Source organism: Meleagris gallopavo, chromosome 14 (assembly GCF_000146605.3).
Source record: "Meleagris gallopavo isolate NT-WF06-2002-E0010 breed Aviagen turkey brand Nicholas breeding stock chromosome 14, Turkey_5.1, whole genome shotgun sequence".
Taxonomy (NCBI): domain Eukaryota; kingdom Metazoa; phylum Chordata; class Aves; order Galliformes; family Phasianidae; genus Meleagris; species Meleagris gallopavo.
In genome coordinates, this window is record NC_015024.2 from 15,949,192 (window position 1) to 15,964,676 (window position 15,485).

The 15,485-nt window shown below is 45.0% G+C and overlaps 1 protein-coding gene across 1 annotated transcript in view; it reads right to left on the bottom strand.

Annotated features, from left to right (window-relative positions):
- Positions 1-6,317: 6,317 nt before the first annotated feature.
- The window catches only part of EIF4E3 (eukaryotic translation initiation factor 4E family member 3), a 14,682-nt gene continuing 5,514 nt past the window's right edge, over positions 6,318-15,485 (bottom strand). The window contains exons 2-7 of the mRNA XM_010718731.2: positions 15,241-15,313; positions 13,308-13,432; positions 11,667-11,727; positions 8,771-8,837; positions 8,031-8,186; positions 6,318-7,702 (exon numbers count right to left, since the gene is read on the bottom strand). Of these exons, the coding sequence (XP_010717033.1) occupies positions 7,656-7,702; positions 8,031-8,186; positions 8,771-8,837; positions 11,667-11,727; positions 13,308-13,408 (432 nt within the window). The 5' untranslated portion in view covers positions 13,409-13,432; positions 15,241-15,313 and the 3' untranslated portion in view covers positions 6,318-7,655. The remainder of the gene's footprint in view (positions 7,703-8,030; positions 8,187-8,770; positions 8,838-11,666; positions 11,728-13,307; positions 13,433-15,240; positions 15,314-15,485) is intronic.

A 15,485-nucleotide genomic window follows, 5' to 3' on the forward strand; every position in this document is an offset into this window, starting at 1 on the left:
CGATATTCAGTGGCTTCTTCCTGCATATGGTTTCCCACCAATACACTGCTCCTGAAACACTGCTAAGGCACTGAGCAGCAGGGCAGGGATGCAGAATACACCCTAATGGATAGGGTGTGCAGGCAGCAGCCAAGATCAGAACATTCACCCCAGCACCAGTTCGGGTTCATTGGGGTATAGGCACAAGAACCTCTCTGCTAACCAAATCCCACTGATGTCACCAGATTTCTGTTCTCAGTCCCCACCCAAAAGGGTGAGGAGCAGGAGGCAGGCAGCAGGGATTAGTGAAAACCAGCAGCACACACAGCAGACTGCTACAAAGCAACACCAAACGCACCTCCTCCAGGAGAAAAGCCACTCTCTCTGCCTGCTCCTGGTAAGCACAGGAAGAGGTTTCGTGGTCACTGTAAGTATTAGGATTGAATAATGTTTGGCTATGTTAATCCAAAGTGCACAGTAGGGAATAAGGTAATTTTTCCATCCTCTTGATTATATGTAAAAATTTTATATGCACTTTTTGTGGATTTGATTGCAGCAGCTTGGGACGCTTCCCAATTTGCTCCTCTCCCAGGACGCTCTTTCTGGATCAGCTGCAAGCGAGCCCTGGTGGAACACATGGTATATAGTATTTGTTGCTTTAACATCTTAAACAACCTAGAGAGACAAGGTCACGCTCTCCTGGCACACAGCCCACGCGCTGCGCCTTCTTGTTCTGCTTCACTCTGCTGCAGCTGAGCAGCCAGAGCAGCGAGCTGGGGCTGCCATCCCCATGCACACATACAGGCACAAAGCCACGCTTCCCTTCCATGGCACTCTTGCCTTTGCCAACAGCTTTCAGTTTGGTTACAGTGATGACATTTAACAACACCTTTCCGTTTGGTTACAGCAATGGCGTGCTGGCTAAAAGCAGCCTCCTCCCTCGCAGAGCATGCAGGTCACCTTGTTACTTAATTTCTGTGTTCCTCCGTTAGAGGAGATGCTGCAAAGTACTCGAAATAATGTTCACAGCTGTGAACCGTGGTGCCCGATCAATGAGGGACACGACAGCCAATTACCCTTCCACTTTCTGATTGTCCCCAACAATCAGCCCAGATCGATGCCTTCAAACTCAATTGGCAGCACATATCAAATCTGAAATACGTTTCATTGTTTTGGAAGTGCTGTCATGTTGCACACAGGTGGCCCCAGCGTTTATTTAGTCATTCCTTTTGCTCCTGGCCCGGATTGGCTGACCACACTTCCAACTGTTCATATGCAGCGTTGCAGCACAAGCACCCATCAACTGCTGCATTGCACCCTGTGGGGACCCTCACTGCAGGAACAGCTGTGTGGAGGGAGAAGGATGATGGAAACGGGGCATGGTAGTGCAGCAGGGGGAGAGCAGGAACGGCAGGAGGGAAACTCATGGAGAAAGGAGATGGCGAGCACGTATTCTGTCCATGCATCTGCCTTTGTTTCAGGAGACTCAGCAAAGCTTCCAAGCATTGGAAGCAGCACCGTGCCAGGAGCTCCTTCAGAGTTTCCTTTGCAGGTGCCAGTGTGCACCGGCTTTTGTAATTGAGAAGGATCGTTTACACGTGTAATGGTTTAAACCAAAAAACAGCCACCGTGCAGGTACCAAGAGCCCCTCACTATGGATCGATGAGAAAGAGCTCTCCTGTCCTACTGTCCTAAACCCCTGTGCTTTGGGCTTGGTGCCCCTGTGGCTACAGGCTCTCTACCTGCTTTAAAGCATAAATCCTTGGTCCCATATGGGTGTTCCTCACAGCCATACAGGTGTAAGTGTTCCCTGTGAACCTCTGAGCATCCCTGCCTTGCCTGATCCCCCAGTAAAACCCCCAAGGTGACCCCACAGGGGGACAGCCGCCTCCCCAGTGCATCCTTCAGCTCCTCTCCCTGCTCCTATCCCCACTCTGGACACGGTACTGCCTTTAGAGGCCAAGGTAATGAAACAGATGCAGATGTGCTCACCATGAGTTGCTTCATTGAAGTGCCCCGCACACAAGGGAGGCAGGAGCTCAATGGAAAGCTAATGGGGCTGAAGCATTAGCTCTGCGATCAGAGCATGGCGAGGAGCCAAGGCACTCCCTTTTTGTTAATCCACAATACTTGTTATAAGATTGAATATCCATTTGGGGGCAGAATTCACCCACTTTCCTTCGCCCATTCCCCTCTGAAAGCATTGTAATGCTTTACTTATTGGCATTTTATTTTGATGAATATGCTGCGATTGGCACAAAAAAAATATCCCAAATGGCATTAGGAGGCTCAGCCACGTGTCCGTTGGCCCATGTGCACTGAGTACCATCAGTCAAGTTCATATTGGTCACGGGATGCTTCACCAAATGTTTTCCTAGCATCACCACCACCAGGAGTGTCAGCAAGAAAAAAATCCCACTGGTCCCATCACCAAACCCTCCACGTGCCACAGGGCAGGCTCTGAAATGCCACGGCCCATGTGCTGGCAGAGGGAAGGCTGCTGCAGTGCGTGGTTGTGCTGGATCCTGCCAGGATCGCTCCTGACCTTGTCAGCTCCACACGTGGGCGCATCCCACTCTCCTTCTGAAGGCACGGAGCCATTGATGTGCCGCTGTTTGCTTTGGGAGCACAGCAGAGCCAAGGCCCTGTCTGAGCACTGCTCGTGTTGTTTCTGGGCAAGGGAAGAGGGGGGAGGCAGCGATTCAGAAAGCAGTCCCTCTGCAGCACATAAAGAGGAGCCCTCCGTGGTTTAGGCTTTCTAATTACAATTAATTAGAAGTCGTAGCTGTCGTGCTGCTTCTCGCATGGCTTCGGGCAGAACTGTTGGCAAAGTTGTTTTCAAGAGCATTTTGTATCAAATACATCACCAACGCTGCAAGCACGGCCTGGGGAGGGCAGCACCTCAGGCTGGAGTGTGCTGGGAGAGGGGGAGCCCAGCAGAAAGCGATGCCCTGACCGTTCTTAACGTGTTTTTATATTCAGAAACGCCCCCAGCAACCAAAAGCTTTCTGAATTTGCCAGCAACGGTTAACGAAAACCCATTTCCTTGTTGCTGCCCATAATTCAGAGAGCTTCCCCCTCTACTGCACTGTTTATACACGAATTCCTACGGCGTTATGTGCTCTGTGTAAGCAGGAAAAGTCCGGTCCAGACACGGCAGCACTGAGTGACGGCACAGCCATCCGAGCCGCGGGCAGCCCCGGGCTGTGCCGCCCATCCCCGGTCTCGCACTGCCATCTCATGGCAGCTCCGGGCCCGCACTGAGCCCATCCGTTTTCTTTCAACTCTTCGCAACTGCTTGATTCAGTTGTTCTGCGATGGTTTCAGATCTATACATTCAAACAAAACGCGGAGAGTAAATGAGTTTTTAATTACTGAAAGCTCGCTGTCCAAAACCTAGAAGTCTTCAAAGGCGGCTCTGGGATGGAGCACACCAGCACAGAGCTCGTTTATCTCCTTGCGAGACATCTCGTCCAGACTGCTATATACATGTAACACTATCCAAACATGTGCCTTCCACATTACAGTCCATCTCTAATGACTCCTTTATTTCAGGAGAGAGGGGGGAAGAAAAAAAAAGAAAAAGAAAAAAAAAGAGGAGATAAAGCCAGACTGGAATCTGGAAGCCATCGCAGCCTTCGAGAGGGAAAGCTATTGCAAATGTGGAACTTCCATCACAGCCTCCTCGTGGCTGCAAGGATTTCCCAGCAGTAAAACCTCCCCATTGCATGGACACCACATGCTGCACCTCTGGGTGCACGGTGGGAGCCCTTGGTCCCCTGTTCAGAGGAGGAGGAGCAGCCACCCAAAAAGCTGCCACCCCCCCTCCCACAGCATGCTGCCAAGCCACAGAGGTGTGCCAGGAAAGCCATGCTGTCAGAGAGCTTCCCTCCCAGGCTTCAGCTCTCCCTGTGCCTGCAGGAGGATCAGAGGAGGCCTAATTCAGAGATTAGGACTGGATGCAGGCGAAGGAAGGGCTCAGCTCTGTGCTGTGGGAGCACAGTGCTGCAGGGGGCAGCTGCCAGAGCAGCAAAGTCCAACAAAACTAGATTTTTAATTTTTCTTTTCCCCAGTAGCTCAGGATCCTATTGCAAAGGACAAAACCATGGTGGGAAATGGGACATCAGCACAGAGTTGGGACCTCAGCACAGGACCCATCCTGGGGCACCATGGGTGTCATCTCCTCCATGGAGCAGCACCCAGTCCCACCTGTGGGATTTCATGCAATGCAAGGAGTGAGGAGCAAAGCCGGCCCAACCAACAGAGAATTCTCAGCCTGGAAGGTGGCTGGAGGCAGCCTGGCACCACACATGGCTACAGTAAAGCTGGACACAGCAGTGAAGAATGTAAAGTTCCTTCCATTTTACATCTCAGAGCTCCAGAAGGTCTCTGATCAACCCCACCATACCAATAGGTCCCTCTTTGGAAAAAACCCTGGGTTTACACAGTTCTGCTGCTGAACCACCCAACTCCCAATGACACGATGGTGCTCTGCTCACACAGCACAGCACCATGCAATGCACACTGCAGTGCAGCACAGGGCTACACACACTGCCTGGCACCTGTTGGATGCCTTGTTTTTCCTTTGCACACTTGTATGGCAATATAACTACAAAACATTCCTTCAAACTACTCCTCAGCACGCAAATATAGCTTTAAATGACTTCTCTAGGAAAGAATCCTCACTATTTTATACAAATTGTCTCGCATGTTTATTGCTCAGAATCATGATCCAAGAAGAAGGGGATTCATCCCATGCCTATTCATAACACTGCTCTCCCAGACTCATTACAAGCTGAACGCAGTCCAGGCCCTGCACATGATGGATGATGCTTGCTTTGGGCCCTGCTTTCAGACTGCTCTGATTTGCTTATTTATGGAGCAGCACTAGTGGAAACCCTTCTTGCACAGTTTTACCTTTTCAGCTTTTATCTCCTCCCAACCATAGGAATATCAATCCCACTACAGGAAAAATAGAAATTGTTATTTCTCTGTGCCATTACCTGGCTACAACAGGGCACTGCCTGAGCCCCTCCTGCCCTGCAGAGCTTTGTGTTCTCAAGTACTGAGTTGATTAATTACTACTGAAGAGAGCATGTCATCCTGCCCTGAGCCTGCCAGGCTGCAATAAAGGCCCACAGAGGACCCAGCAAGAACCATAGCACAAAGTGGCTTTAGACTGAAGATGCTCTGATGCATTCCTCCACAGTCAGGCAGCATCCCTAAGGCACACTGCACAACAGAAAATAAATAAAAAAAAACAGCAGCAAACCCAAGCTGGCTGAGTCACATGTCTCTGCTGGAGAATAAAAGAACAAAGCCCTGTGGTCAGAAGCAACTGCTTGGGTATGGGCTCAAGGCAGCATTGCCTATCCTTGCTTGCTAACTCTTAGGTCTTCCACACATTTCATCAAATAAGCTATGTTCAACAAACTGCCATTTAATTAGCAGAGCAGAATCCTGCTAATTAGCCTGGCCCAGAAGGCGGCCCTTCATCCCCACTAAGTGGCATTCCCAGCTAATCCCCGTGGGCACAGCTGTGCCACAGCCTGGGGAGATGCACAGCACAGAGGTGGGCGTTCACAGCGAGGGATGGGAGGGGGCTGCACACATTCTGCATGGGTTTTAAATGCAGTGCTTGCTGAACTCCAAAATGCCATTTGTCTGGTACCTGAAAACTTGTATTGCACATTTTGATCCAAGCTCAGTTTCAGATTGTGGCTACACGCTGAATTTTAGTCATCACTCATCAAACCAGGTATTAATTATCATTATCAGAGTTTTAAGATGCACAGGAAAAAAAAAATCCACAAAACAAATTAAAAACCCCAAACCATAATTTAATTTTACGTACTACAATAGAGATACAGACTAAGGAAAACTTGACAAGTTTGCAAGGTGTCCTTGCAAACAGCTCTTTCATATCATGGCTAAGATAAAGTCACCACCTATCCAATGTCCGAGCAGAGATCTTTCTTAAAGAAAGGGTATGCAAGACAGCTAGAAAAATCCTTTCCTTCAGTGAGATGAGTAAGGTAATAACTAACCCATGACACTGCAAGACACCACCAAAGCCATGGAGCAGGAACATTTCATCCCAGAAATGCAATTTTTAGGGTGGTGACACATTGGAACAGGTTGCCCAAGGAGGCTGTGGATGCCCCATCCCTGGAGGCATTCAAGGCCAGGCTGGATGTGGCTTCAGGCAGCCTGGTTTGGTGGTTGGAGATCCTGCACATAGCAGGGGGGTTGAAACTAGATGATCATTGTGGTCCTTTTCAACCCAGGCCATTCTGTGTTTCTATGATGATTCAAAAAGCAACCACAGAAGCAAGACATTGGATTTTCAAAATTGTGTTTAATTAATAATGCTCACTAACTGCACAGTTTGAATTCATAAATACAAAGTTGTTTACAAAAAAAAAACAAAAAAAAAAACCCAACCTCTCCTATGTGTAATTCTTATTGCTACCTTTGATTCTAATGGCTGCTTCTTAATACACCAAACGTGGAGATCAGTGCCATTGGACCAGTTGCCAAACAAGAACTCTTACCCACAAAGTAATGCTGAGCAGAGTGCAAATCTTTCTCTATCTTACAGCTTCTTCTTGCACAAGGAGATAAATTAATCTTTGGTAGAACAGTAAAGCAAACCAACACCTCAATACAAACATTTACAGATTAATGCGGTTAATATTCACACTCATGCTGTAAAACAAAATCCATTTGTTTCCTGTAAATTAAAGAAAATAGATGACCAAGGAGCAATGACACTGGAAAGTACGAGTGACAGAATTTCTTCCTTTGCACCAAAGTGAACAGCATTTCTGATCTGAGCCTCTGCAGGTGCAGGCCTAGCATCTCCAGAAGTGTGAGGGATGAACCAGGTTAGGCAAATGGGTTAGAAAGAATTTGTGACTTCTGTCATGAATGTATAGAGAAAGATCATAAGCTGAAAAGATTGTAACTATCATCCCTTCTTAAATAAATTGGAGGTGGGTGGTTCACAGGGTTTCTTACTGCAAAATCTCTAAATTCTAGCCTGAACCAGGGTTCTTCGGGAGTCACCACACTTTAAACATTCAACATCATCTCACCCAGGGTCAGACCCATATAAATACATCTCTTCAGTTGCCCATTCAGTGAATACTTTGCTATTTACTTTTGCAGGATGTGTGCTGTTGTCAGTGCAAGAGCAGATTGCACAGCCCGTTAGAATAATGCCATGCAACTCCTTCATCTCCTGGGACAAAGACAGGGAGTAAATCTTCATATGATAGGAATGTCTCAAAAAGAAAACTGAAAACACATTTCACCAAGGCAGTATTCCTCCATCTCAAAAAAGCAGCATCCAACGTTTGTGCATGTTTGCATTTAAGTACAAAGAGTTCAGAAAAATCCAAATGTTATATCTTAATAGGAATCAATATGACCTGATTGAAAAAAATAGTGGCCAAATAACTTTTCAAAGAAAAAAAAACATGAATTCAAATCACAACCAAGTAAGAAGTCATGAATGGCACATTTAGCAGTCAGGGCAACTGCGTTTCCTCATTTTCAGTAGCAACAGCCCAATGAGAAGCATTAAATTCAGGAGGACCATCACATGTGGTGCTTGTGCAGGGTCTCCTGCTGTCCTCACTCAGACACCTCACCACACAAACCTAAGGCTGCATTTAATGTCTCCCACGTCGGCCTTCAAAGGCATGGTGCTCTCTGTGTGCTGGGAGAGAGAGAAGGGGAAAGATGTACAAAAAACATAAGTTCTGCCAAGGAGTTGAAAAGATGAACAGAAGACAACGATGTCCAAGCAGCCTAGGAGGACACAGTGTGCTGAGGAATTTTTGGGAATGCACTACTTAAATACACATTTAAATAGAGCCTAAAGAAAGAGATCTCTTCAATTCCCGAAGTTATAATTTCAGTGCAATGAGAGATGCTGCATTTCCAAATAGCTGATGAGGAACTAGAGAGGTTATTCCCATGGAAACATCCCACCAGCACCTTGTCTCTCTAACAAAGGTGGAGATCAGCCAGTAGAAAATACTCACGTTTGTAAAACACGGCTCTGAAAGAGGTGTGAGGCAGAAGTTTATGTATCTTTTCTAACACTTTTGCTTCACTTGCTAAGGAGGCATTCCCATTCCAGATTTGTACAACATCTTCACGGTCACGAACGCTGATGCTCACCCCTATGACTTCATCATCTGCAGAGCACAGGAAGCATCATTAAAAACTACTTTAAATGAGACACATCTAATTCAATACTTATGTGCTGTGAAAGCGCCCAAAAGTTGAACAAACTGAAGCAATGAAAGAGCAATCCCCAATGAAGAGAATACTAATGTTCAAACCAGACAGAACAGTTAACAAACACTGTATTTATAGAAACTGTTGTACTATGTAAATGTTACCTCATAGTGGTTTTAATGAAGTGCCACAAAATCATTCACCTTTAATATCACTTCTATTCTTGCCTACAAGGGAATCAGGAGCCCACGAGGGCTAACAGGGGCATCTATCCAATTTGGCTTCTTCCAACTGTGACAGTACAATGGTATAGAAACATAATTTGGGGTTCCAGAATTGTGGCACTGTAGAATTTAATCTCAACCATTTAAATGCTGGCTAAGATATGTTTACAAGCCTGATAACCTGCCATCCTCCCAGGAACATAGGCTGGTGAGCTGGGGACCAGAGGCAGCTCTGTGCTGCAACACCAGAATGCCTTGTCCTCCTCCTCCTCCTGGTAATCACATGGACACAGCAGCAGCAATCACTTACAAGTTACCTGCAGCACAGCAGTCTGTGAACTGCTCTCCAACAGTTGCTAACAGGAGCTCTTTCCAAACTGCTGCCTAAGAAGAAGAAGTAGTAGCAGTTACTTTTGCCCTACTATCTCAATTTAAAAGTTCCCTTTGTTAGCTCAGTTTTGAGTGCGTTCTCATTACGAGGTTGTCCAGACAAAAAAGATGATTGTGTTACATAATTTCTTCAATACAGTCAGAACAAGAATTTAGAACTTGAAAATAAAACTGATAAAAATATATTTTAGAAAAAATTGTTTAGTATTTAAACTGTAAGTTTACCTTCACTATGTCCATCTCTCACTGCACACTGAATTCTCCCAAGAATTTCCCATGAGAAAAGACCCTAAGGCTTTAATTGTGATGGTTTGTTTCTGTGGAAAGGAGTCGCTGCCTGTGCTAAGAGAAGTGCCAGAAAAACCCTACCAGTAAATGAAATGGATGTATATTTAAGCATCACATCTGATTTGCCTTGCCTATGAAATAAGCCTGTCTTTCAACAGTACGAATGCTCACTAGGGAGTTCAAATAAGGGGGAACAGCTATCTGCCGTTTTCTTTGGCTCTGCTAGATCAGTCACACTCTTATTTCCTTTTGACATTTGTTATCACCTAAGTCAAAGCCCATACAAAACTTGGAATGTCTCTGGACCAACACATACAGCACTATGCTCCAAGATGAGCATTTTGAGTGACAGAATATATATATGTATATAAAGAATGTATCAGCCTCTGTATTTGACTGCATCACCAAAATATATGATGCCTTAAAAGAATGCCTATTCTGCTGTTTGAGATAACTTGAGTTTTAGTGCTATTAAAAAATTAAACGCACCGAAGTTAAAGCAAAAAGCAAGCAGCTATGCAGACAACAAACCAATAAACTGCTTTAAGGGTTTCCAAGCTATACCGTCTTTGGGAACACACATTTCTGTAACTCATTATCATCTCATCCTATATAACACATAGTCAGGCTATGGGACAACTGATGCTCTAGAGGTGGGGCAGCATGTGAGGTGATGTCCTTGCAAGTGACCAGCCCAGATATGAATGTGGGATGACCATGTACTCTCGTTACCAGGCACAGTGCTCACTACTGAGTTGTCCTAATGGCCTCACGGGTAGGAAGCACTTCATCCAGTAGTAAGCAGTTGCAGGATCAGGCTTATGAGGATCTAAAAAGTATTAGTTTTTGTATTAAAAACCAGCATACAGAAGCACTGTACACATGCAACAACATTTAAATGTCAGTATTTTGTCAGTCACACCAATAGAAAGACTGATTTCCTCAGAAAAACTGCCTTTCCCTCCCACCCTCACCAAGCTTTGCTCAAGCATATCAGCTTTTCCAACGAGGGCTGTACAAGATCTTCCTTCCTGGCCAAAGAGATGCCATGGGGGGTTTGTGATGATTAGAAGCACAGAGCCAAAATGGAGAAATGGACATGAGTTGTTATTTATGCTATTTACAAAAGTACTAAAAATTGAGTCAGGCTCTCTTTCAATTAAACCTTCCAGGGACAAGTGGGGGTATTTATCATTTAGGTATCAGAAAGCATCCTCATCTCAAGAAGTGGTGATCACTCAGGCTCTGAAACACGTGGCTTCTCTGAGCTCCCTAAATTCACCACCCACAATGCAGCTCCCAAAACCATTTGTCACCTCTGACCATCTTCACACCTTGGATTATAATAAAGAAAATAACATTTCAGAATCTTTTGTGATCACTTGGGATTGGAGGGAAGAAAGCTGCAATTCACATACAGAAGCAAGCCCACAGGCAAAGCCAATTAGCTTTTGGCTGAAGTTTCAAGTACATCTTTCAGCATCCAATGCCTTCCTCAAGGCTGTCACATTTTTCTCACACTTCATGTTCACTGTTTGAAGGTCTGACCCAGCCCCCACTGGCACACAAATAACACGTGAACAGCTCAGACCTTCCCTTCATGACAGGTTGCAGGGAAAGTCACTCAGCACGCATTTGATAGGGGCACAACACCCAGCACACAGCCACTTGTTTCAGCAGGGATAGAACAACAACATGCCTGAACAGATCTTATCTTTTGTGTTTCCAAATTTCAGAAAGAAAACTCAAACACTGCAGTTTCACAAGAGGTACACACAGTAGTGATGTGACAGTGATAGACAACCAACTCTTGCCAAAGGGGACACCACTCTTCTTTACTCCCATACACTTAACAAAAAACTCCCCTGGCTACACAATCATATTACAAATAAGCACAAATGGCTTTTTATGACATCACAAACAGCCTGGTAAGCAGCAGAGCCATCACAGGAGGGATTGGGAAAAGAGACTGAGCAAGATCCTTCCTTACCAGTGGGAGACATTAGATGAGACCCAGCACCCCTGGAAAACATAAGTCCTCGTTGGGCACAGCAAAGCACAGAGCTCCTCACCCCCAGACATGGTGGGCACAGGCAGTGCCAAGCACAACACTCCTATTGAGTTGGGTAGTTTGGGAGCATTTGGTGCTCAGTGAAACTGGCATTTGTGCTGAACTGTGTGCGTGGAGTCTTGAGAGCATTGTTGAGGTTCTGGCTATAATCAGGAAGAGATGTTTGTATATTTTGAGTGCCTGCAGGCAAACCAAGTCTTGTGGATACAGCTGGTTAGAAAATACCGTGTTTGCCAAATGGAAGTGGAATAGAATGCTGCAGCTTTCATTTGATTTGTAATACATCAACAAATGTGACTGAAAGTGCAAAATACTGAATCATCTGAAAAGAAACTTTTCCTCACTATCTTAAAGCAAAACATTGTAGACTTAGATGGTGTTTGGTTGTTACTTTGGGTAATGTCAAACCTAGAAAGTTTTACAACAGCTACTTATTAAATATTTCTAAATAAAGTATTACATACCGTACTTTCTTTAGCGACCTTCATTTTCCATATACCTCCTTTGGCATTGCTTTCCTCTTCCCTAGTTATGGGAAATAGATCAGTAAAATAAGCACTGAAATGCACATCCAGATAAACCTATGTCTGGGGGTTAATTTGCCCGGAAAATTCCCTTTTGAAATGCAATTACTGACTCTGGGTAGCATGACTCAAGTTATGACTTCTGACATCAGATATAATTCTTTCATTGTTCATATGAACTGCATCTCTCAACACCTAATCTCTCTCCTAAGGTTTGTGTGTTGGAAAATATATACGTTTTCCCTGGCTACAGACAGGCTTTGAAGTGGCTGCACACTGCATGGGAACAAGTCACAAAGCAATTTCATGTCTTACTATGGTAACCTTTTATTTTGGAAAAACTCGGGCATATTTTCACAGAAGCAGCTTATTTTTTTTAACCAGTTTAATTAAAAAAAACAAACACACAACAACAAACGAGCAAACTTCATTTCAGCTTTGTGACAACCAGAAATTAATTTCCCTATTCTTACAAAACAAACAAACAAACAAACAGCCCGAAGCTTGTCTGGGCTACTGATGGCACAGACCTCCTGCAATCCCTTTCCAAAATGCAGCACTTTACTTGGACAGCCGTAACGCAGATGCAGCACCATCAAGAAAGGACTTTGCTTTTTACTTGTCTAATAGGGACTTACCAAACCAAAACTAAAACTTGAGGAAAACCAAAAGTGTTCTCACTCACCCTTCCAAAGTTCCCAAGTACTGCACACAAGGGCTTATACAGACACCACCATCTCTCTCTAAATCAACTTAGCTATTCTGATCAGTCACAGTACTGTTAGAAAAGTAACACTGATCTTCACATGCATTTCCCTCTAGGAAAGCATTTCCTTTTAACACAGGGTAGGCCAGAAACCTCCCAGAGTAACTCAACATCCAGCTATTGAGACTATGATCTGCTTAGGAAACCTTAATCCAATCACAATCTGGTGCAAATGATGTCCAAAAGATCAAGTCTCTTTGGTAAATGGCTCAGCTAATTAAGATGTGAAGGAACTGGATCAGGAAGAAGGCATGCTAAACTCAATTTCCGAAAGGAAAACATCAGTGATTCATACATTACTTCATTACTGTCCCACAATCAAGTGGGAATTTGCTGCAATGCATCACTTCATGATGCCTTAAATTATTTTTAACCTAAGCTCGTATGCACATCTTTATGCATACACTCTGCTTTTGTACAGGTGAAGAACAGTTAAGGATGCAGTCATTTGCATCATGATTAAACCAGCATCAGTGCAAAGAGAAAAAAAGCAATAGAGTATTTCAGATACAAGTAATGTTCTGTGTATTCCCAAACTGGTTTTCAAAGCCACATTTTAATTTCTTAATTGTTAATTCACAATTTAATTTCTTTCTGACCTTTATGTTCCAAAGTAGACAATTAAATTCCAGCCTGTGTTTTTAGGAAAGATTCTCTTTTGAGCTCGACACGAGCCCAGAACACTCCTTGTAGCTCTCACATTGTGGCACTGGCTGGCAGCAGAAACACAGCCCTCCTCCTGCCATGCCCACCACCCCTCTCCATGCAGGGTTTGTCCCTGCCCATTCCCAGCATCTCCACGCAGCAGCACTCACCACAGGGGCCGTCTTTCTCCACGCATCAGGTGGTAGCTGCATCGCAGGGGCAAACTCGTCACGGGAGGGATGTTGTTGTAGACACTCCAGAAATCCTTCATCGAGCAAACACACAGAAACACTGACTGCATTAAGAGAATGGATTCAGTGCAGATTTAATTCTGTGGTCATTTTCTCTAAAACTGTTGTGCACCTTACTGCCAAAGACCCATCGCCTTCTATACTGCAAGAAAAAGCTCCAAAGTCAATCGATTGCAACTTCACAGGGGAGGGTGAGGAAGATCCAATCCTGCTTAAGGTGGAGGCAGAAAGAAGGATACCAATGACCTTCTAAAATCTACCAAACATCTATCGGTAACTCCGAATGACTGTGCCCCAGTGTGTGGCAAATATATGTTGTAGTTATTTAATTTGCTTCCATATGCTTTAGAGACAGAGTCTGTATGAATAGAGAGAAAAAATATCAAAATCAGAGTTACGCTGAGGTGTGTCAGAACAAATCAGTACTGAAAACTTTTTAAACATACTAAAAGCACATACTTAAATGTACTTTATGTAAAAACTCTCCACTTGGCATCAATTAGGACTCATCCAAAACTTCACTGGAATCAGCCTGAACTACAAATAAACAAAACCAAGCAATAATTCTGCTGAGCCAAGTACCTAACTATAATCCAAATACTCTACCTAGATTCACAATAAAGGGTTTCATGAGACCATGAACCTGAGATGCATGCAGTAGTGCAGGAATGGGTGAGAATGAAAGGACCCAGGATCCATCAGCTCACTTTCTAACTTTTCTGCTGAAAAAAAGCAGAAGCTGTGATGCACTTGGGTGGATAAAAGGCACTAACAGCAGCAATGAGCAACAGGGAGGGAAGAGTAAAGAGAGCCCAATTCCCTTTCTTCTTTATCCAGCAGTTGGGATGAAGAAAGGCCTTTAAAGACTTGTGTTGCAGCGACACGCAGGGATGTAACACTGAGCATTAGTACAGCTAATTAAGTATTAGTTCATCTAATATTTAATCATTAGCACAACTTTAGAAACAAAGATTGCAACGCTACGTGGTAAAATTCCAACAGCCCTTGGCTCTTCTCTTTAAAAGCCATTACCTTCGCTAGCAGAGAAGGAAAAGTCACTCCAGTTTGCCTCCCTCTCCTGCTGCCTCCCTGCACTCCTGGACCCAAACCCAGGGCCTGCAAACAGCCTCCATGCCGTGCCAGCTGTAGACAGCCTCGTCCAGCACCTCCTACGTGCAGGCTGTCTCCCACGGCTGCTGCTGGAGACAACATCACACACAGAGCAGGCTGACAGTCATTGACGAGGAAGCCCAGTGGAAACCATCCCTAGTCCATTGCCATCAGCATGATTTCAGAGGCTTCATGAACTGAGCACCATGGTAAGACAAAGACTAATCCTCTGAATTTCACGCTAACTCTGGTATTAAAAGAGAAACCTGATTTACTAGCAAGAGATGCCCACTGATTGGCACCAACAGATGACACAGACACGCAGAATTCCTCGTTGCTGTGAGTGCTCTGTGATGTAAGAGCACTTTAATGCAAGACAGCTTGATGGAAGTATCAGAAAAAATCTGCTCAAGGGCAGAGAGAAAAACGAGCACTGTAATACTGTGCCTTTGTGTAATGATTTTCTGCATTCAAACTTTGAGAAAAGACAGAAAACACACTGGAAATCACCAAGTGTAACAGTGCAGCACAGGCATCAGTGGCAACTCAGGTCCCTCCATCCCCTCTTCTGGTTGGCAAAGCCAAGGGCAATTCAAACAGCGACCAAGGAACACCACACAGCCACGAGGCACATCTCCCACCACGGGGAAGCAAAGCCAAGCGTGTCTCACCCAGATGGGTGTTCGGGTAACTTCACACCTTATGTTTCGTGTTTGCAGCACGCAAAATTCCAGTATCTCACCTGCACTGTTTGTACTCTGTAAATCTTCTTCAGGTTTGAAGCGCATTCAGCTGCTGTGGTACCAGGAAGGGACCTTGCGGGAAGAAAGAAAGAAAAACAAAGCTGTCCAATTCGAGCATCGCGTTTCCCAGCAAACTTCTGAGTAACTGCAATTAGCGCAAACTCGACCCGCCTCCCACCGTGCCCGGCTTTCCTTCCCGCTCTGATCTTCAGGCAGCGCCACCCGCTGTGGTCACGGCGCGGCG